We start from the raw sequence: 24,087 nt of genomic DNA, 5'->3' as shown, positions 1-24,087 counted from the left end.
CCTGGCCCATTGGTGTGACAGGGACTCCTTACTGCAATGGTAACTGCTGCAGGTGTAGAGTGATTGTAAGTGCCCAAACCTCGGTGTTAGCTGTCAAGACCACAGTGAGCATTTATGATCCACGATGACTGAACATGTCTCATTTCTTCTTTGTGTCTTCCATGAAAAAAATACAAGTATAGAGAATGAACCTCATAGAATTTGTAAGGTAGATTATTTTAGTTAATTAGCAGTATTTTTGAAGGAGTGCAGGGAATAGCTGCTGTAGTGCCTCTGTTATCTTGGTGTCATTTTATTTATTAAAAATGTTTCTATTTTTCTAAATTGGTGTTGGTTTTTTGTGTTGTGTTTTCACTTTATAACTGTTTGTGTGCTGCATAAATACTTAACATACTGCTTGTAAGTTAAACCTGACTGCTTTTGTGCCAAGCTACTAGAGGGTTAGGCACAGGTTAATTTAATGCACAGCTCAAATCTGACCCCTTTGAAAACAGGTGTTGAAATTTTAGACCACTTATAATCAGGGACAGAGGGCGGCTATCAGTCAGCCATCTCCTTCCATTGGCCTGCTCAACTCTCATTCACATGCTGCTTCCACCCACCAAAGCACACAACCTGGGCCAATGCCAGTGCTGGAACTAGGAGTGTTAATGTGCTGCAGTACCCCAGCGACACTTGAAAGAGTTTAGATGGAAGATGAGCAATAAAAGGGGCCGTCAAATATTTTTTGTCGGGCAGCATTTTAGCATTTTTAAAGAAACGCTGTCAAATATCCTCTATCCATTTCATGAGGTGAGTTTATTGGCCAGCATCCCAAACTCTAAAAATAGTGCCAACACCACTGGCCAGTGAGTCTGTCCACTTCACAATTGTCTCTCTTGCACTACTAGTGATGGCACTTGACCTGATCACATGTGTACATTTGACTAGAAAGAATTTGCAGTTCACAAAACGTTGTTGCCAGTGGTTTTCTTCTTTTCAATCTTTCTTTTTCGTATGTAACATTTTTTTTTATGTGTTTAAGCAGTTCGGTACCATTGACAACAAACCCCATAACAGAAGAAATATATCCCCCCTCCGCCATGTGTTATCAAAGACAGCTTGTTTAAAGGTATTGTGAACTGTGGCTCAGCACCTCCTTCCAAAATATTTATAATATTTAACAGTCCCACCAGATGCGGGGCATCTTTCCCATCACTGAGTCACATCTCCAATAACCATTAGAACAACCTGGGTACGTAGAATTCAGTCTGCCTGTGGTAAGACGCCATCTCATTCTTACTTTACATTATTTCTCAAGGAAACAGACTCCTGGAGTGTTTGGACATTGTACAACAGCTGCTGCCCCATTACATACCCCGAGAACTCGTTTCCAAGATCTTTTTCGCAGTGTTTGATAATTTCATTTATGGGGGGTCCCGATACCGGAGTTTGAGATAGCAAATAGTGCTGAAACAAGCCCTTTTATAGTTTCAAACCTGGACAGGGATATCACAAACTGGATTAACTGACTAGTTACAGCTAGTTTATTTTCAGTTGAATTGCACATTACTGTCCATAGTTACACAAGTCCCGCAGAGGTCACGGGTCTCCAATGCACACGAAGGGATGATGCAATATGCGCACCCAGATGACTTGCCTTTGGAGGCAAAAACCAACAAGTAGCAAGCCAGCAAGTGTGTTTTACTCCCCCAAATTCAGATATACTCTATGGGAGGTCGCTCTGCTAGACATTTCAGCATTTAAGCATTTGAGCTTGTTAACTACACTTCTGGCCTCAGCCTTTCGTGCTCTCAGAATAAATTAAAGTGATCGTGTTTAAAATTAAATCAGAAAAGTACAGTTAAAAACTATTTATAAGAATAAAGAGCTAAACGTTACCGCTTGGCAGGTACGATGGTGAACAGGGAAGATACCCAGAATGCATTGCTCGTATGAAGTGTGTAATAGCGGTAGGAAATGCAGGACAAGATGTTTTGTCCATGAGATATTAAATGTCAAATGCTCTGTGCCTGCGGTTTAGTTTATCAGATGGTCAGCAGGCCTTTAATTTAGTTTATTTGAAGTACTGAGTAGTCAGTTTCATACCACTGCCCCTTGTTCCAGTCAGCGGATGTCAGTTTCTACTGCGTTGTCTGGTGAAGTGCTATAAAAACAACAGAACAGAAACGAGCAGAATATTGAACGGGGAGACGGCTTAAAAAGTACAGAAATTCCAGCAGATGGCAGAAGAGTGCTATTTTCAGAAATGGCTAAGGCACCACTTTTATTTCTGAAAAATCACTGCTGCATTGAGCTGTTCATTTAAATCCCAACCAATCATTGTGAAGTACACAAAGTTCTCTGCTACGCATGGATTTTAAAGGTTATAAACCATAACTTTTTTTAAATTGCATTTGTATAATGTCAGCAATATTTTCATTCAGATTCAAGACAAATTCAATAGCAGGCCTGAGCTCCATCGGCTGCCATCATCAGGATTCAGCGTTGCGGGGAATCGGGAAAAACCATTGGAACTCTACTACTCACCAGGCAAGGAACCATTCCGTGCAAAAGGTACAGGTGGTGTGTGTGGTCGCGCGCACAAACGTCAGTGAATCACCACCGGCCGTGATAATTTTTAGACAAGCCAATAGGTGGCCAAAAATACATCCGCGGATGTTCTGGACAAATGGAGTGCAGCATAAAACACATTACAACATTACGTGTACTCATAACTAAATGCCTACCTTGCACCTGCAGGACTTTCGAGATGTCAAAGCCCTGACTAATCCTGGCAATAATTACACCATACTCGAAGTCAAAGCAATCACTGAAAAAAGAAAAACGACGTCAGTAAATTCTGCTGCTTGACAGCAATCTAACAGTTCATTCAACCGCGTGCAAAAAACAGAATTATGCGATTTCATGCACCGAGGTAATTAGCAATGCATAAACTATCTGGTCTTGATCGCAAGTCCCTTGCGTGTTCAGCGCAAACACCTTATTGTACAGGGGACACAACTACAGGTGGTCAATGAGCTTCAAACCGTTCGGATTTTTCTCGCTTTAAACTTCAATAGGTGAGACTTGACAAAATGTATTTGGATAAAAAGAAGCCATAAAGAACTGGACATGCGGAGGCCGGTGCACCAAATAACTAAATCAACATGTTGTGTCCTATTACTAGCCTGTCTTTAGGTATTAGGGCGTAGGAAATGCCTCCTATTCTGACTTTTCAACCAGAAAATGAGGCATAACATGCAGAATCTGTATTTAACACACCAAGGGGGTGATTCTGACCGCGGCGGACGGCAGTCGCCGCCCGCCACGCGGTTCCCGCCGAAAGACCGCGGCGGTCATTCTGGCTTTCCCACTGGGCTGGCGGGCGACCGCCGAAAATCCGCCCGCCAGCCCAGCGGGAAACACCCTTCCCACGAGGACGCCGGCTCAGAATTGAGCCGGGGGTGTGGGAAGGTGCGACGGGTGCAGTTGCACCCGTCGCGAATTTCAGTGTCTGCTAGGCAGACACTGAAATTTTTTTGGGGGCCCTCTTACGGGGGCCCCTGCAGTGCCCATGCCACTGGCATGGGCACTGCAGGGGCCCCCAGCGGCCCCCCTACCGCCATCCTGTTCCCTGCGGGAGAACCGCCAGGAACTGGATGGCGGTAGGGGGTGTCAGAATCCCCATGGCGGCGGAGCGTGCTCCGCCGCCATGGAGGATTCTCAAGGGCAGCGGAAAGTCGGCGGGACACCGCCGACTTTCCGTTTCTGGCCGCGGCTGAACCGCCGCGGTCAGAATGCCCAGCGGTGCACCGCCAGCCTGTTGGCGGTGCTACCGCCGACCTCCGCCATGGCGGTAATTACCGCCAGGGTCAGAATGACTCCCCAAATTCTGAATTCATTGCCCTTTTCTGTTTGTTTGTTTTTCCTGACAAGTTTCGACAGGTTGGGTCTGCTGCAATCTACCAGGAGAAAACTCTTAAATTGTGATAATTAATCATGCAACACGTAATTAAAATCTCTGAGCAAATTCCTATTAGCATAGGAATCAAAACTTGTAACCAGGGCCCGACAAGTGAATAAATGCAACAGCCATTTGTTTGGGAAACCGGTAGGTCTGTGACTGAGGCTGTTGAAAATTAGTCAGTCTCCTCAGGTTCTTTCTAGTTTAGGACTAGGCCTCTGCTTCTGAGATACCTACGGGCACGTGCATTCCAAGAGCCGGGTGGCACCAGCTAGTGGCACAATTAGTTCGGCAAGTTCAATGGCTCTAATGCCTAGAAGTCTGAGGAAACCCACTGCAACCCAATTGTAGATACCTTTTACTACCCCCAGTCCTTCGTTGCTTAAATTTGGGGCGCACGGCTCCTCGCTACACCTATTCCACAGATCAGCTACGCTGGTATTTGACTTTCGTGAGCAGAAATCTCTTCACGAGCTTAAGCATGTCTTTCATAACGCTACGAAGTACACGCATTGACGTAACGAAACTTGAGGGAGCCCTCCACCCACCGTCCCGGCCCCTCCCACCACGGCCGAGTCAGGGGCCTGTCGACTGTGCACAGTATACTGTCCTGAGGTGGGGCTCGCACCCCACCCCGGGCTGCGGGGGCCTTTGTTACACCCCTGAGTGTACGGGCCACTCCTAGCACCCTATAATAATCTTGAAGAGATGTCTCGCTCAGGCCAGTGTTATCAGTTGTTTTCAGAGGGTCACATAACACTTGCATGTGAATAAATACTAGCATGTTTATTTTGTTTGAGATATGTGTATGATACACTACAATTAGAACTTACTGTATGACACCTATATAATTCTCAAGCTCCACAGGAGTTGCGTTCCGCCAGTCTTTCTTGAATCCAAGGACCAGAGTGTTCGGCTTCAGTCTGCCCAAACCCGTGGCCTGCAAACATGAGGAAAAGACACTGCATGAAAATCTTGCCAGGCCTTTCTGGACAACCAGCCACACAGACTGTGACGGGGAGTTAATGGCCGCAGATCACCGCCGTCACCTTCTGGTAGCTGCTTGGATTGGGCGCCGATCACCGAACGCCCTTCATGCCAGCAGCACCCACGCGCGGACAAAGAGATTAGCTAGAAATCACCTCGGCCCTAAACGGCTTCTGGTGACGTGAGCGTTTTCCTTGATGAGTTCATATTTGCATTTCTCATTCGCATGCTGTTACCATCCACTGAGCTCGCTGTTTTCCGTGGCTTTCTTTATAACACGACAGGAAGAGCAGACAACTGACGGGTGATTGAAGGGCTCGTCAGCACCAGATACAAGCCCTACATTTAAATGCATGTATTTCTTGGCGGGTCGGGTGGGGGGTTAATTAGAAGACACGTCCCATTGACGCTTCCCGCTTTCAAAACGCTTTGAGGTGTCCTAGAGATCAGGGATTTTAAAAGACAGCCTTGCTAAATCAGACATTGGGACGCAGATTTGGACAATATATGGATAATAAAACCGACACCTTAAAATGCCTAATGCTTTTGACTTCTGCTCAGTTCGTGTGCTTTTTTTTAAAGACCTGCGATTCGCACACACGTAAGTACTTCTTCCCTAAATCTCGGGGCAGTCAGAAAGTATCCCAGAATCCCCACTCTACCACGGTTGTCGATACACCACTCACACATAATGTTATATCACCACTTGATATTTTTTCTGCGGGCTAAACTCCTCTCCCAGTCTCGCAGCTTCTATTAGTGTAGCAGGTACAGTGGCACCAGGGCTCAGAGGCATGCGGGCTCACTGGACGCCCGTTATTGCGGTATTTTATTGTTCAATTGACAAATGAAGGAGGGAGAATATGGCGCATGGTTTGGGGGTGGGAGGTTTAGCCAGTTAAGCCAGGAAGAAAGAAAACGAGAAAGAAGGAAGAACTGATGCAGTATGGAAAGAAAGGAAAAAAAGATATACTACAAAAATAATGTAATGAAACAGAAGGGGAGAGAAGGAAGACGATATAACGGAGAAATTAAATGCACGAGTGATGATCGAGAGGGCAGGGTCGAAACGAAGAGGTCAGAGAGACAAAGAAGGAGAAAAGATAAGCTATGGATGAGGAGAGGCCAGGAAGAGATGGTGGACAGAGGCTGGCAGAACAAAGGATAATGTGAAAGGAAGCAGGGATAGGACAAGGCAAGAGAAGGGAAAGGAAGTAAGGATGAGTGAGAGAACGCAGAGGGGGTAGGGATGAGAAAGAAGTGCATCAACGAAGGTGAGCGGCATGAGAAAGAAGGGTTCCAGAAAGAACAGTAGGGAGAAGAGAGAGCAGTGAAGACAAAGATGTGGATGGGAAAGGGATGAAGAGAGGATAGGGGGATGAAATGGAGACTGGGGAAAGATAATGGTAGGATGCAGTGAAAAGTGAGAGGAGAGGGTGAGGGATTTGTTAGAGACTGGAAAGGGGAAAAGGAGTCAGGAAAGTGGAGCAAGGAGAGGAGAAGAAGTAGTGAAAACTGAGCAAGGAGAAAAGTACAAAGGAGAGAGAAAGACAGTGGAAGGGATACTGAGGAGAGAGACTGAAAGGGGCAAAAGGAGAAGAGCAGAGAGAGGGATGAATATGGGGAGGAAAGATAGGTAGATGAAAAGCTCATAGAACCATAACCAGTGGTTTAGCTATCATAAGGGCAGTAGGCGCAGGCACTACCATTGCCACCTGGCCTGTATTGTTACCGATTTGGCCTGCATTTTTATGTTTAGGATTATGAAAATATTCAGAAAATTAGTGTAATCCAGTACTTCAGGGCTGCATAATTCATTTCAGATTGATTATTAGAGAAAACAGGGGGATAACTGCCAGTTTAAAATTAATCCTCACAATTATACACACATTGGGCCTGATATAGAACTCAGAGGACGGGTTACTGTATCTTGTCAGTTGAAATCTAAGTCTCATAGATTATAGGGGGATTTAGATTTCAGCAGATGGGATATCCGTCACTTTTGTGAAAGAGTAACCCGTCCGTCGAATTATAAATCAGGCCCATTGTTTTTCACCTACCAGCTCTTGGCTGGCTCAGAATAGAAAAATATAACAAATGTAAATAACGGCCAGTATTTTGTTTCTAAGAAAGTGGTAACCCTAGACCAGTATCACCATTGCTGAAGTTCATTGGGGCTCACTACACGCCAAGTATGGCTATATTTTGCTACTTAGGGGTCTAGAACTGCCTTGCTGCGGTACTGGCAGTGGTATGATGGCAGGAAGCACTACTTTTAATTTTACTATGGGTAGTAATTGAATTGTAACTGGTAGAAGTAGTATCAGTCATAATTGTTACTGTTTTCATAGTAGTACCTTTTGTTGCAGTTATGTTACATTAATAGCACTTTTAATAATGATACAAGTAGTTGTAGTATTGGTAGTAATGGAACTACTGATAGAAGTAGCACATGTAGTAGCTCTAGTACGTGAACATGGCTTCAGTGATCCATGAACAAGTAAGCAAACATTTTAATATCATGTACAAATGTATGCAGTGTAGTGACTATAAGTATGGTCAAATAGCACGTTATTTAGAACAACTGTACCAATAAAAACACATTCACACATTTATGACTAAAGTGTACAGGTCAAAGTCGAGTTTATTCCCACAGTCCAGAAAAAGTGACAAGTGAAAAACATTTTTAACTGCCTCCCAGATTGAATGTAATGATTACAATGGACCATCTCTCCCAGTGCTCACAATATTACTTGAGTGTGATTTTAGATTGCTGCACACTTTTAACCTCTTTCATCCTGGTTTTGGTTAAATGCAATTGTTAAAATGAATACACATGAAAAAAGTAAGGGACTAAAGCATATATGCAGGGGCACGGAGTATAATGACTTATTTATTACCATTGTTGAGGGAGGGGCATCATGACCCACTTGAGGCTTCGCCTCTCATGAGTCATGGCCCATCCCCATCCCCACAGAGCCTTAGGGAAGATTGTGAGCAAACGAGTAGCAGCCCACCTCAGCAATAACTAGCTCTTCAACAAAACCCAATGTGGGTTCAGACCCAACCACAGCACAAAGACAGCCTCATTGCCTCAATGGACAACATTGATCTGATCATTGACAGAAGAGACATCTCAGCCCTCATCCTTCTGGCTCTCTCCTCTGAATTTAATACAGTGTACCACCCCATCCTCATTCAGTGCCTACACAATGTCGGCATCCCAGGGCCAGCACTGCGATGGGTCTGCTCCTTCTTGACAGGCCATACCCAGTCAGTCAGTCTGACTCCTTTCACCTCATCCACCACCAGTCTCATCTGTGGAGTACCTAAGAATCCTCGCTCAGACCTACTTTGTTCAACACCTATATGGCCCCACCCTCCAGCATTTTTTGGATCCACTGAATCAATATTATTTCCTACGCAAATACACCCAGCTTATTCTCCAACAAAACTTCAAAACACCCAGACTCACCTGCCTCAAACTTAACACAGTCAAGATAGAAGAAGTAATCTTCGGCAAAGACACCTCAATATGGAACTCCACCTGGTGGCCTGCTGATTTCAGATCTGCTACCAACCATGTGAAAAACCTCAGAATAGTGGTTGAAAATTGGCCGTCCAGGTCAAGCCAAGTGAACGTAGTCTCTGCCTTCTGCTTCTACACCCTGGGGATGTTCAAGCACGTCTTCAAGTGGTTTCCTCTCAACACCCAAAGTCATCACCCAGGCCGTTATCACCAGCAAGTTGGACTTTCGGAACGTACTTTATGTAAGAATATACGCACTACTGACTAGGTAACTTCAGACTATACAGAACTCTGCAGCCAGTCTCACACTCAGACTTCAACATCACCCCATAACTCAAAAACCTCCACTGACTCCCAAGTGGGCTGTTTTCAAACTAATCAGGCAAACATGCAAATTCTTTCATAACATTGGTGTAAGAAACTAGGGGGCATATTTATACTCTGTTTGCGCCGGAATTGCGTCGTTTTTTTTACGCAAATCCGACGCAAAGCTAACTCCATATTTATACTTTGGCGTTAGACCCGTCTAGCGCCAAAGATCTTGGAGTGAGCGTCATTTTTTAGCGTGGACACCTACCTTGCGTTAATGATATGCAAGGTAGGCGTTCCTGTCTAAAAAATGACTCCAAGGCATGTGCGCCTTATTTAAACTCCCGTGCAAAAATGGCGCACGGGAGTGGGCGGGTCAAAAAAAAATGACGTCCAGCCACTTTTGCGTCATTTTTTAGCGCCTGGTCAGGGCAGGCGTTAAGGGACCTGTGGGCTCGGAAGGAGCCCAGAGGTGCCCTCCCATGCCCCCAGGGACACCCCCTGCCACCCAGGAGGACGCCCAAGGATGGAGGGACCCATCCCAGGGAAGTTAAGGTAAGTATTTTTTTATTAATTTTTTTGTGGCATAGGGGGGCCTGATTTGTGCCCCCCTACATGCCACTATGCCCATGACCATGCTAAGACAGGAGTCATGTCAATGGAGGGTGGGAGTCAAAATAAATGGCGCAACTCGGGTTGAGGCAGATTTTTTGCCTCAGACCGACTTGCCCCATTTTTTGACGGCCAAACTAAATTTTCCCCTACGCCGGCGCTGCCTGGTGTGGGTCATTTTTTTTGACGCACACCAGTCAGCTCCGCCGGCTAACGTCATTCCATAAATAAGGCGCCCGCATGGCGCTTTGGAATGGCGTTAGCCGGCGTTAAAATTTTTGACGCACAACTGCGTTGGAGCAGTTGTGCGTCAAAAAGTATAAATATGGCCCTAGGTTCTTTGTTGCAGTACCCCCCCACACACATTTTGCCTGGTATTTGATGCAATTTTGACTGAAGTGCATTGGGTCTCTGCCAACCAGGTACTCAGTGCCAGTGTTCTTTCCCCCAAAACTCTACAATTGGCAAAACCTTTTGCACCCTCTTTCAGTCCCTAGTAAATGGTACCCCTGACACCTAGGGCCTGAGGTGCTAAAGAGGGTCCCTAAGGGCTGCAGCATGAATTGTGCCACCCTAAGGTACCCCTCACCAACCACATGACAGGCTGCTTTTGCAGGCTGCATGCCTTGGTGCAGACAAAAGTGAAAACACGACATGGCACAAAGTTCCCAAACACTGCATGCAGCTGAAATGTACATTGCTTAGGATTAATGTACATTATTGTGCTAGAATGTATTTTTATAAAGTTAAATATACAGTTCCTTAGACTCATCTAATCATAGGTAGTTAATGAAGTGGACTTTGTATCAGATTCTACTGTAAAGCTCATTCAATGTTAACTTACTGAACTTGTAATAGTAATGGTTTTCTGCATACTACAAGTTTTGTGTTTTTTTGAAAACTAACTGAATATAAGTTCGTTCACTATAGATAGTCTTTGTACCATTTATCATATTTTTCCCAAACAATTGAGACTGGGGTTTGATTGAGAGTCCTGGAGCTGTTGTAATAGGGGCCGGACCGAGGCCCTTCGGCCATATAAGTGAGCTTGTTAAGCTCTCCCAGGCCAGACTGGATGGCACGAGGACAGTCAGGACATTCTATTACAGCAGAGGCAGACTCAAAAGGGCAAATATTGCCCCTCAAAATGCCTACGCATTCTGACTGGACCCCACTGAATCTAACCATTAGGATTAGGTAGGCTGGCACTTCAAGAACAAGATTTCTGAATCAGGCGCTGCACAATCATAACGTTAGCTATATATTTATACTGCTCTCTGATTGGCTGAAACGTGCTGCAGTTAGCCACTTTGAAATCATGTGGTTCATTTTGGGTTGGGGAATGTGTATAGCAAAGATTCATGATGGTGCCGACCGCGATGGTTTGAATACACGTTGCTGAGCAGTACAGCATCAGTGTTGCTGCTGGGCCCCTATGTGTACTGGTACTCTCCTTGTCTGAGGAGAAGTTCCGGTACTCAAGAGAAGAAAATTAAACAGTGACGGCACTGAGTACCAGTGAGTACCAGCCCATTTAAAGCACTAGACCCACCATTGGTTACTCAGCAGCCTCCTATGCAGTGCTAAAGTGAACCCTCGTCAGGAAAAAAATAAGTTTAAAAAGAAAATATGGACTTTTTAAAACTTCTATATGATTTACTATCCTGTGACTGCCGTCATGAATAAACCCTGAGATCAGGGTTAACAAGGACAGTGCCAGGGTTATCAAACGACAAGCCAACTGTCACAACTTCTACCCCCGGTTACCTCCAAGTTACATCATTGTGTACTGCGAAGGTATCATAAATGATCACACTTTTTCCTCATTTTATGTGATTTATGCATTATCAGTGCCAACATCTTTCCCAATGTGGGCTACATTTCAGGATAGGGTACTGCCAGGACATACCTAAGCCATGAATAGTCGATGGGAGGTGGAAATAAAGATTATACTGTACCATTTGCTACTAACTTCCCAAACGCCCTCAAGAGGTAAAGTTTCTCCAGTTCTAATAGCATGAAACCAATGCACAGTGTGTTTTAGAATACACCCGTTACAACTGATTGTCCTTGAAACTAAAACCCCAAATTTGAAATCCTACTAGGTCTACCAGCCCAATGTGTATTAAAGTACAACATTTCTCATTAATGTTTTTAAAACTCCTTGAGGAGAAGCCTTGCCACTAACCACACTTAGTGGCCAAGTGTGCTTTAAAATGCACAACTGGGTGCATACCGTCCTAATAACGCCCTCCTTGTTATGCAGAATACCACAAGTCATGTTCACTCTGATTCTGAAAACTGCTGCACATCCATTGTTTGAAGTGTTAGCACCCCACCCCTAAAGCGAGGGTCCAGTTGTGCCCCTGGCTGGCACATATCATCAGCATCAAACCTAAAGTATAGAGCAATTCCTCGTGGGTCTCAAACTCTTTGGGGCTAGTACTGTCAGAAGTCAAACAGAGTTCTAGCAAATGTTTCTCTCGTAAATTCACAAAGTTTTCCGAATAAACAAAATTGTATTTAAACGTCTGAGCTCTGTGATTTAAGGCTCGTATTTAAAGGATCTCTCATGTTAAACTACAGTCATTCTTTTTCTCATTATCTTTCATTACTCCTTGGTCAACACACTATGGTGATTGCGACCGCCACTTTAGATGCCATCAACCATTTACTCCTCCCTTACAAGGCCTATCATGATGTCCTGCTAGTTAGTGAACGGGCGTCGTATCACAATACAAAGGAGCAGCCAAGTCTGCATATGTGGAAAGCAATTTTCTTGAAGTAACTGCACCGGGTCACAGTAAATGTTATTGGTTTTTATTGAACACTGGTTGACAGCCACAAGGGTGCTCGTTGCCTGCTTGGTTTCTTATTAACTCAACGATTTCCTGCCTAGTTAAATATAGGTTTTATGTCAAATCCATATGTGATATCAATTCTAATAATACCACAAGAGCAGAGAAATATATGGAAAGAGACATCCTGTCATAGAACTATTTATGTGTGACGAATAAAGATAAAGAAAGTAGTGTACAACTAAGACATTATATCAAATTCAGAACAAAATGTTTGGCACAGAAAATATTTCTTATGCACTTTTTTGCTATCCGTTGATCTTGTGTTGTGAGGAAATTCATTATTTTCTATTTCTTTATTAAAGTTATTTGTATCGCCTGAAACTGGCTAAAAGGGCAATGGAGTGTGCTCACGTTAAACGTTTACGGAAAATGTATGTTTACATACGCTGTAGTGACAACGAAGCCAGTACTTTTTATTGAACACTGACAATAATAATACATTGAAAACACATTTTTCCCTGTGCAAGACTCTGGTACATTTTCTAGGAGTATGAGACTTTTGGGCAACCACCAAAACAATAGACAACGATGAGTCAGGACCACTGATTGATTGCTTTTGGGAAACAAACTCCCACGTTGGGAGTCGGTTTTAAAAATCAAACAAAAATGCAGAGGGGGAACAAAGCAACATGGTGCCTGCTAGCCGTTCTTTGAAGTCTGCAGACAGTGGAGCCGCTGCACTGATAGCTTCGCTGTAGGCTTTGAGATCCCCAACAGAAACGTGGGGACCTTCATATTGGGTGCACAGTCCTCCACCAGGGTCAACTTTATACAAGTTTAAATTACTTTAAATGACTTCTGGTCAACTTTAAATGAGCTCCTTTGTTGCAATTCCAACATACAGTATATTAAGAAGGGTGTAAAAGAACAGCTCACTTAGGGCCTGATTTAGAGTTTGGCAGAGGGGGCTACCCCGTCACAAACATGCCGGATATCCCATCCGCCGTATTTCGATCCCATAATAGCCTATTGAGATCGTAATATGGTGGGCGGGATATCTGTCACGTTTGTGAAGGAGTAACCCATCTGTCAAACTCTAAACCAGGAAATATGTGTCAGAAAAAGTATACATTTCAAAGAAGAAGTCTGAACTTTATGATACTTGGTAAGAGACAGGTAGCAAGACGGATGACAGAGGGAGACTGAATTTATAAGTATGTATGTATTCCTGTGATATTTCTATAGCACAAGCCTAACTAAAAGGGCAGTGAAATGCTGCACAGGGTCAAAGACAAGCATAAAGTCAGCAAGTGATAGGAGAGGTAGCTGGTTTGTGGATGGTTAATACATTGTTATGTAAAGTTCTATAAAGAAGTGTATATTTGACTATTTCCTAAGTTGGAGCAGCACTGCAGCAGTCCTGATCGAAACGGGGATGTTGTTTCAGATCCCGGGTGCATAGATGGAAGACAGGCTGCATTGTTTTTTGACGTTTTTTCACTTCTAAGTCAGAAGTCTTATGGTGTTCTAGTGGTGAGTGTGTTGAGAACCACCAGTCATGCTGAGCTTGTCTGCAATATAAGCAGAGTGCTGGTAGTGACAACTTACATTGTTTAAAATGAGCTTCTCAAAACATAAAACTGGAGAAACCTATTAAAAACAAGAAGCACCAAGTTCAGCACAATGTTCGCTTTTTTGTTTTCCAAATAGTCAGGCAGTTGGGTTTTCAATCTAGTAGTGTCTTCAGATGCTACTACAACCTTTTCCCCCAGCCTTCTCAGAGATCAGTTTAGTGATACCTGCAACACTCTAATAAGTTAATTAAGCAGTATCTTGTGTTGTCTATTATTCTATATGGTAGCAACATTATAATCACAGAAATCAGGGATAATCATTACACTACCTTCATCACAGAACTCTTGAAAGCTTTCAAGCATTATGTGAATCTCACCACTAAATCATCCATTAAATATTAAAAAGAGAATGTATTGCCATCAATAACTTCTTCATAGTGAAGATTAACATGTTTCACACCACTTTGATAGCACAGAGGTTCCAGTGATCCCTCTAATATCCACTTCTCACTGACTTACTCCCACTTGATATACACTGAGAACATTTGATGCTTTCTTTAGGCACTAAAATCAACATTAGATTAAATCAAAATAATCTGAACATGTTCAGTGAAGGTCAATGTTTGGTAAAGCCCTAAAACAACTCCTGAACATTGTCAATGTGTTCCTCACCCAAGGAACGTCCCTCAACTCCTCCAAGGCCAGACAAATCTTGCTCTTGCTGAAGAAACCTAATATGTACCAAGACAACCTGGCCACTTGCTCACCTAACTCATGGCTACTATTTCTGTGTAAAGTAATCAAATAGATACAGCTCAACACAATGAAAAAAATCAAGAACAATTCTAAGACTACCAGTATGAATTCAATCCCAAGTGCAGATCTGAGACCGTCACTACCCAGTTAGCTGATTGTAGGAAGTTGGCTATGTATGTACTATTTCAAAGTAAGAAATAGCATGCACAGAGTCCAAGGGTTCCCCTTAGAGGTAAGATAGTGGCAAAAAGAGATAATTCTAATGCTCTATTTTGTGGTAGTGTGGTCGAGCAGTAGGCTTATCAGAGGGTAGTGTTAAGCATTTGTGGTACACACACAGGCAATAAATGAGGAACACACACTCAAAGACAATTCCGGGCCAATAGGTTTTTATATAGAAAAATATAGTTTCTTAGTTTATTTTGAGAACCACAGGTTCAAGATTTACAATCAATACTTTAAATGAAAGGTATTTCACTCAGGTATCATAGGAACTTTGAATCAGCAAAATAGCATGTACAGTTTTGGCAAAAATGACAATAAGCTATTTTAAAACTAGACACAGTGCAAATTTCAACAGTTCCTGGGGGAGGTAAGTATTTGTTAGTTTTGCAGGTAAGTAAACCACCTACAGGGTTCAAAGTTGGGTCCAAGGTAGCCCACCGTTAGGGGTTCAAGGCAACTCCAAAGTTACCACACCAGCAGCTCAGGGCCGGTCAGGTGCAGAGGTCAAAGTGGTGCCCAAAACGCATGGGCTTCAATGGAGAAGGGGGTGCCCCGGTTCCAGTCTGCCAGCAGGTAAGTACCCGCGACTTCGGAGGGCAGACCAGGGGGGTTTTGTAGGGCACCGGGGGGGGGACACAAGTCAGCACAAAAAGTACACCCTCAGCGGCATGGGGGCGGCCGGGTGCAGAGTGCAAACAGGCGTCGGGTTTGCAATTGGTTTCAATGGGAGACCCTGGGGTCTCTTCAGCGAAGCAGGAAGGCAAGGGGGAGGCTCCTCGGGGTAGCCACCACCTGGGCAAGGGAGAGGGCCACCTGGGGGTCGCTTCTGCACTGGAGGTCGGATCCTTCAGGTCCTGGGGGATGCGGGTGCAGTGTCTTTACCAGGCATCGGGTTCTTTGAAGCAGGCAGTCGCGGTCAGGGGGAGCTCTGGATTCCCTCTGCAGGCGTCGCTGTGGGGACTTAGGGGGGTCAACTCTGGCTACTCACGGGCTCACAGTTGCCGGGGAGTCCTCCCTGTAGTGTTGTTTCTCCGCAGGTCGAGCCGGGGGCGTGGGGTGCAGAGTGGAAAGTCTCACGCTTCCGGCGTGAAACGTGGAGTCCTTTTAAAGTTGTTTCTCTGTTGCAAGTTTTGGTTTCTTTGGAACAGGGCCGCTGTCCTCTGGAGTTCTTGGTCCTTTTAGATGCAGGGTAGTCCTCTGAGGCTTCAGAGGTCGCTGGACCCTGGGGAGCGCGTCGCTGTTGCAGTTTCTCTCGAAGTGGGGAGACAGGCCGGTAGGGCTGGGGCCAAAGCAGTTGGTGTCTCCGTCTTCTCTGCAGGGCACTGGGTTCCTACTAACCGGGTTCCCAGTACCAGTGTTCTTTCCCCAAAACAAGAAACCTAGTCACTTGATCCTCAAGTGACCAGGCCCTTCAGCACCCCTATAAGTCCATAGTAAATGGTACCCCTGGTACCTAGGCCATGGGTACTGAGGATGGCCCCTAGAAGCTGCAGAACATCTTCTGCCACTCTAAAGGACTCAGCACCAACCTCATGCAAACTGCCATTACAGGCTGCGTGACAAGGTGCTCCTTAAAAGTGAAAACACAACATGACACATGTCTGTGTGCCATATCTCCTAAACACTGCATGTAATATTTGTAAGTCACACTTACAGCAGGCCCTTTAGCCCTAAGTCACAGTGCATTATATTACATGTGTGAAAATAGCTGCAAGAGCAGGTATGTCCCTGCAATGTCTTTGTCGATTCTTCGACATAGTAAGTGAACAGGGAAGCCATTTTGAATATGTGCTGGACACTGGTCAATTCGAGTTCCCCAGCTACATGATGACTTTACTGAAAATAGGGATGTTTGGTATCAAATATCTAGTATTAATAAACCCTCCCTGATCCTAGTGATGGATTTATTAATACATGCCCCCAGAGGGCACCTCAGAGGTGCCCCCTGAAAACCTACTGACTGTTGGTGAGCTCACTGACTAGTTCTGACCAGTCTGCGACAAACAGATGAGATTCTGACCGCTAAAGGTGACAGACTTTGCTCTCTGGAGGTCAGAAACAAAGTTTGCTCAGACAGGGGTGTTGCATGCCCCTCCCCACAGGATAAGCTGCATTTCAAGGCAGGGAGTTTCGAAGAGGTCCACCGCCTTTGGAATGCAGAACTGCCTTCCTCAGCGGGAGATGCTGACCCCCCCTTTCCCACCTCCCCAGGGCCCATCTGGCACCTAGACAGTTTGGAAAATTAGCTATGCAGGAGGTGTGTTGCATTTCTAGGCTGGACACACCCATAGGGTGACCAGCCTAAAGAGGACACAGCCTAGGAAATTCTGCTATCTTGTGTGTGGTGGAATTTAGGAGCTCTGGACAGGGAAGTGCCCACTCCCCACTGGAAGTGGTAATCTAGGGGGTGTATTGATCCCATTGGTAAGTAGCCAATTGGCTACCACCTTTCACACCCATTAAAACCCCCTAAATTGAGTATTTAGGGGACCCCCTGATACCAGGAAAACAGATCTTCTCTGGACACAAACGAAGGAGTGACCATGAAGCCTGCTGAACTCGATAACCGCAGAGCACGACTGACTTGGTGCCAACCCTGCTAGCCTGCCTGCTGTACCTGACCCTCAAGGAGCAATTCACCTGATTCTGGTGAGCTTGGTATCAAAGTTTATATAAAAGTATGTGCTATTTTTATAAATTGGTGTTGGAATCCTTTATTGAGCGTGTGTCTCACTTACTGTATGAGTGTGGGCCTTACATGCTTAGTACTCCCCTCTGATATGCCTAACTGCTCAACCACACTACCACAAAAGAGAGAATTTTGGGTGTCATTTGTGCCTCTCTGATACCTTTGGGGTTTGCTTGGACTCTTTGCACAGTGCAACTCATTTTGGACCACTATATAAAGAGCCAGCTTCCTACAATGCTGATGATCACCTGCAGATCTCATACCATCCCTGTGACCACTGGAGTCTCCAATAATCCATCTTTTCCTGAGTAGCCTTCAGGCATGTAATTAATCCTGAGGAGATGCCCTAGCTGACTCAACTCTCTTTAAAAGGCGTATCTGTAAATTAAGTTAACCTCCTCAAAGATTGTGTCACCATCATCCATTGCAGTGTGTTTAAGTTATCCATGAACCTTGACCTCTTGCAGCCAGAGTTTATGCTGATCGTGAGTGCCAATCACCTGGAAAGTGTTCAGGAATGGCTTTCAATAATGAGTCTTGACAGCGCAATGCGTAAACCAGTGGTCTGAGACAAATCCCTACGATTTCAAATCAATTCCAATCTCTGATCGCATGGCACCAACTTATCATATCCACAAAGTGAAAGCTATTCTTCCTGAAAAATACTTAAGAACAGTAGTCCATTTCATGCACAACAGTGCACCTGCATTGTCCCATATCACACTGTGGGAGGCCTTGAAACCTATGCTGCAGGAGTGGACATTAGTTATTGCACAAGGAAGTGGTGGTGTAGAGCCCAAGACTTAGAAGAGCTTGAAACCTAAATGGCAGAGTTAGACAGCAGAGTCGCCATGCAGATTGGCAGGTGGTACGCAGGCAACTGGGTCTTTTGCAGCTTCAATACCAACAGATAATGCTAGATGGAGCTAAACTGTCCTGGCGGGTGGCTCAGATTCGCATTTATCAATGGGAGACAAATCAAGTAAAATGCTCCATAGACTATGTGAAGGTGTTTTCCACTCCCCTCCTCTCCCATTGGTTTGGGAGTCCTGTGGTATACAACTCAAAGATCCACAGAAAATAAGCAGCAGCTTCGCTGCCCACCTTCGGTAGGATTATGCTAGGAGCAAAGCCCTTCCCCTTGAGCAGATTGTTGACTATGTGCAGGCTCTGGCCCTTAAGAAACTCACTGCAACAGAGCATGGTCCCGTAGATGATGCAAACTATTGTTGGCACTGGCAGGATTAAACACTGGGAATGCCCCAGGACCTAATGGGTTTCCTTGTGGGTTTTATGAGGTATATATGCCCAAACCTTGTAATTACATGTTAGGGGTGGTTCACCAGGTGATCCTTACCTCCTCCCTACCTCCCGATTTGCTCCATGCAGAGATCGTAGTATTCCCCAAGCCTGGTTGCCAGGTGGAGGAACACGCTTCATAGTGTCTGATTTGCTTGTTGAACCTTGAAGTAAAGATCCTAGCAAAAGCTCTTGCAAATAGGCTGGTACGTATGATCCCCAATTTGGTACATCCACCACAATATTCAGCCCCTATGTAACACACTAGCACTTGCCAACAGATTGGAGGGTCCAGCAGTGGTTCTCCTGGCTTACATAGACACAGGTTTTGTCTCTGTGAGTTGGGAGTACCTGTTCGTTCACCTTCAGCGTCTCAACTTTGACCCTAGATTTCTTTATTATATTTGGCTGCTCTATACTGATTTGACAGTGTTGGTTTGGGTGGCAGGTGCCCAATCAGCTCTGTTTCCGATGCAGCGGGGGGGTGAGGCAGGGTTTTTCTCTCTCCCTCCTGCTATTTGCTCTAGCCATAGAGCCCCTGCCGGTCTGGATTGTTTCAGGTCCTACAGTACAAATATCAGGTGCATTGCAGCCAATTTCATAGATACATTCAGCTTCACCATGCTCTGACCCTGTACATTACCGCTCTGACCGACCTCCCTGAGTTTAATCCTTTAGAGGGCAAACTCCTCATGGGTCTCATAAAGTCGCTAAGATTTACCAGACACTTATTTCGATCATACCAGATACCTTCTTAGCCCTTCGGGCAGCACAGGAGGCGGACGTGGGGACTCTGGAGAATAAAGATTGAACAGAGGAGCTAGTGGCGTCTCAGGCAGCTGCTGTTGCAGCCAAGCTTAGGTTGATCCAATTTAAGTACATTCACATGGTTTATTTACACTCCATATACTCTGGCATATGGGTTTGATTGCCTCCCTGACCTCTCTCCCATGTTGTGTGGATTAGGGCACTTTTATTCATCCAGTGTGGAGCTGTCCCGAGTTGCAGGGATGCTGACGTGGAGTGACGGCCTGCCTAGGCGAAGTTGTAGGAGGCTGGCCTAGTTTGTGGTGGGTACCTATGGTACTTACACCTTATACCAGGTTCAGGTATCCCTTATTAGTGTAGTGTAGTCAGTGTCTAAAAGCCAGGCTCTCCAGAGGTAGCTGTGGAGCACTGCGCAGCACTACAAGAAAGAAACCCACGCTGCCAGAGAACTACTCAGGGAGATGTGCGCTGCAGAATAGAATGCTGGGGGCTGGAGCTTCAAGATGCACGAAGATCTTGGAGGAAGGATGCCAACAAGACTTGGTATCTGCAAAGGACACGGTGCACGGGGCGACTGTCTTGCATGGGAAGGCAAGGTCTTACCTCCATCAAAGTTGGACAGTTGGAAGAGAGGACCGTTGGGAATACTTCAGTCCACTACACGTGATGCAGGATCCATGCAGCTCAGAAGGAGAGGGGATACACGCAGCTGGTCGTCGTCACAGTTGGAGCCTGCAGAAGCAAGGGAGCGACTCCTTCACCCCAAGGGAGATTCCTTTGTTCTTCTGATGCAGTTTGAAGATGGGCTGTTCTCTGAGGATGCACTACCGGGGAACTGTTGCAGTTGCTGGAAGGAGCCAGAGATACAATGTTGCAGAAGGCGTCTTGTTTCTTTGTTGAGGCTTGTAGTGTCCTGAAGAGTCCAGATGCAGTTTCTTCAGTGAGAAGTCGAACTGGAGTCTTGAAATCCGAATCTGAGGAACCACCCAAGAGAGAGACCCTCAATAGCCCTAAAAGGGGGATTGGTCACCTAGCTGGGTGACCACCTATTAGGAGGGGGCTCTGATGTCATCTGCTGGCACTGGCCACTCAGATGCTCCCAGATTTCCCTGCCAACCTGAAATCCAAGATAGCAAAAACCCAGGGACCCTCTGGAGGAGCTCTGAGCACCACCCCTGGGGTGGTGATGGATAGGGGAGTGGTCACTTCACTTTCCTTTGTCCAGTTTCGCGACAGACACACACTGGTTTATGAAAGGAGGGCACCAAATGTGCGTTTCCAGTGGCTTGGAGAGGTTACCCCTCCCAAGCCTGTAACACCTACTTCCAAAGGGAGAGGGTGTAACAAACCCCTCCCAAAGGAAATCCTTTGTTATGCCTTCCTGGGATCGAGCTTCTCAAGCAATAGGAGGGCTGAAACCTGTCCGGGAGGTGGCAGCAGCTTGGGCTGCCTGGAAACCCTCAGAAGGCTGTAATGGCGATAGTGGGGGTCCTCTAAGAAGCCCCCAGGGTGCATGGAATCATACAACCAATGCTTGCAAAAGCCTTGGGGTATGATTCCAACATGATTGATACCAAACATGCCTATGTTTGGAGTTACCATTATGTAGCTGGACATAGATAGTGAGCTATGTCCAGTACATCCATAAAATGGTGTCCCGCACTCACAAAACCAGGATAAGGGGCCTGGAGTTCGTGGGGGCACCACTGCTAGTGCAGGGGTGCCCTCACACACAGGTACTTTGCACCCTGCCCTCTGGCTAGAATGCCTGCCATAGGGGTGACTTATAAGTGACCTGGTGTACTGAAAAATGGCAGTGAAAGTGTGCTCGCACCTTTTCACGCAGACTGCAATGGCAGTCCTGCAGAAGCCTTTGCATGGGCTCCCTATGGGTGGCAACATATATGCTGCAGCCCATAGGGATCCCCTGGAACCCCAATGCCCTGGGCACCTACCATATACTAGGGACTTATAATGGGGCACCAGTGTGCCAATTGCGGGTGAAATACAGAGTTTTGGGAGGGAGAGCATAATCACTAGGGTCCTGCTTAGCAGGATCCCAGTGAACACAGTCAAGCACTCTGACATCAGGCAGAAAAAGGAGGTAACCATGCCAAGAAAAAGGGTACTTTCCTACAGAGGTCCTCTCCTGGTTGATTCTGATGGACCCCAAAATGACACTTCTTCATCTCACTGATGGCTTGGGGGGGAGGGGGGAGACAGATATCGACAATTCTTACTTTTTTGGGGCCTGACCCTGGCCAAGCGTGACACAGCACGAGTGGTGGTCTGAGACCTCCCCATCCCCCATCCCTGGCAGTTTGGAATAAGGGGTTAGATCATTGTATGGGGTTGGAAATAGCAGTACACAAGGCTAGGGTTGCCCTCACATTTACTATAAAATATGGCAGAGGTGGGCGGACTATAGAGGTATAGTGCTGCGCCCCCCTGATCTGAAGTGCAAATGATGAAGGACAAAATCCAGACTTTTGAGGGATAGGAATGGGTTAGAAGGGGGCAGTGTGCAGATGATTTGTATCAGGAATTTGCTGTGTGTGATTACAGACTGTGGGGTGTGCGGTGGGGTGCGGTATTTACGCGCAGGGTTTTTTCCTTATGATGTCATAGATCATTGATTGTGTATTGGCCCATCTGGCCTCATTCTTTTTGTACACATGCAAAATAATTAAAATATATATTTTTTAAAAAGAACAGAAGTACCATCTCAGGTCCAATCTCACTTACTCTAAAAGAACTGTACTCACTCCCTTTACCAGCATCACTACAAAGCAGAAAACTTGAATACTCCACTATATGTGGCAAGTACAATCAAGATATTTGGTGCACAGTGTAACACTTGGAGATGACAATTATCATTGTGCTATGCTTTTCGGATTTGCAATACACCCTATCTTTGCAGGCAGAATCTGAAGATCCTCTGGCTCAAGCTATCACTCTTGTACTGCCTGCATCTCTTTCCCCATTCTTCAGGACTTTTCCCTTTTACTTATCTTTTGTACATTTCTCATCTTCTTTGTAGCTACATTTGTGCTAAAGGAAGTGCAAATTCTCTGTACTTTTTGTTATTCACCAGAGCATGGAGTTCCACGTCTACAAGAGCCAAAACAAGCACAAGACCTACTACCTAGAAAGTTTCTCAAAGCAAGGCTGAAACCGGAGACATTGGTTGCATCCAAAAACATACCCACAGCTACGATAGGGCCTACAGCCGAGACAAGGTCTACAGCTTCAAAAAATAATGCAGCCCACACAAGGCCTAAAAGAGACATAGCACCTGCAGCTGAGACAAAATCTGTTGCCAAGACAAATCCTACAACCTACATATGGGCTACTGGCAAGAAAGAGCAAGGAGTCAGAAAAAGACATAGACACCGTGAAGAAAGAAACAAAGGCCTATTCACTCGTTTTTAAAAATGGTAATTGTTTTTTTTGTGTGCATAAAATCACCCTCATAACACCTCAATATCTATAGCACACAAGCACAAACAATAATAGTTTTTATGGGGAACTCTTCTTCCAAGGGCTTTCAATTTATGTTAGAGTAGTAAAGGCTGATGGGGAGATTTATGTGACGGTGATCCCTCTACATCTGTGGAAACGTGGGTCTCAAGTCGAGGACTCTAATCTGAGTGAATGAACCACACAAGAGCTCCTCTTTCCTGTCAAAAGGATTAACATATATTAGATTATCAATATTTCATTTTTTAAGAAAATTATAAAACAGACATCCCATAGCTTATACAATTTCCGGTGAAGGTGTAAGGAGTAAGTGAAAAAGTTAGTGATTAAGATGTAATGAAAGACGTTTTTACGATTGTAAATGTTTTTGCAACTGCATTATGATATTCTAGCAGTCCTCATTAAAGATGCTAACCTGACGTCCTCTGTATAATGTGTTTCACCATGTTACCAAGGTCCATGTACTTGCCTCTATAAGTCCCTTTATAGTAATATTCCGTTTCTTGAATCTCAGAAGTGTAACACCAGATCCTCATTTTGTTCTCACATTGAATGTACAGGATTGGTAACAGTGTTGTACTTTGTGAGCACACATTCCCCAAATATTTTTTATACAAGCTATCCAGAATTTAACCTGATCCACTCTGTACAAGAAAGTCTGAAATCAAATTGAAGCTTACATTGGCAGACAATATGAAAAGGTGATATTAAGACTGACGTCAGTGTTAAATCGCATACAGCCCTAACATCAGCTTTGGAAAGGTCTGCAGAATGTGTTGCATTCAGCACACTCACCTGCAGTAAGCTTTTCACACCATCTCTGAAACTGTCAGCAGCCACAGCAGCATAAAAAGCTTTCCTTTCGTTCTTTGTGAGCCAGGCTTGTTTCTTCTCCATGCCACCATTCATCTCCCTCACTGTCTGCTTCCGTGGTCCCTGTGGATAACATTAGACATTGTTTAAGATTGTGTACAGGTTTGCCACCTTCATTCATGTAAGCCCAGCTCCTCCTTCAACCCAAAAGACAGTGGGCATCTTATCAGAACCTAAGATTTAGCCAAATACATTTGTGTGCATATATATAATTATTTCTGCATTTCTTTGTTTCCAAG

General features: G+C 45.1%; 1 protein-coding gene across 3 annotated transcripts in view; it reads right to left on the bottom strand.

The window, feature by feature from the left end:
• The window catches only part of SLC12A1 (solute carrier family 12 member 1), a 372,378-nt gene that overhangs the window by 116,751 nt on the left and 231,540 nt on the right, over positions 1–24,087 (bottom strand). For all 3 annotated transcript variants that reach the window (XM_069222497.1, XM_069222494.1, XM_069222496.1), the window contains exons 18-20: positions 23,771–23,911; positions 4,780–4,886; positions 2,730–2,812 (exon numbers count right to left, since the gene is read on the bottom strand). In XM_069222497.1, the coding sequence (XP_069078598.1) occupies positions 2,730–2,812; positions 4,780–4,886; positions 23,771–23,911 (331 nt within the window). The remainder of the gene's footprint in view (positions 1–2,729; positions 2,813–4,779; positions 4,887–23,770; positions 23,912–24,087) is intronic.

The sequence above is a fragment of the Pleurodeles waltl genome, chromosome 3_1, assembly GCF_031143425.1.
Source record: "Pleurodeles waltl isolate 20211129_DDA chromosome 3_1, aPleWal1.hap1.20221129, whole genome shotgun sequence".
In the NCBI taxonomy this organism is placed as follows: Eukaryota; Metazoa; Chordata; class Amphibia; order Caudata; family Salamandridae; genus Pleurodeles; species Pleurodeles waltl.
Note: the sequence above shows the minus strand (reverse complement) of the source record. Positions and strands in the feature narration are given on the sequence as shown.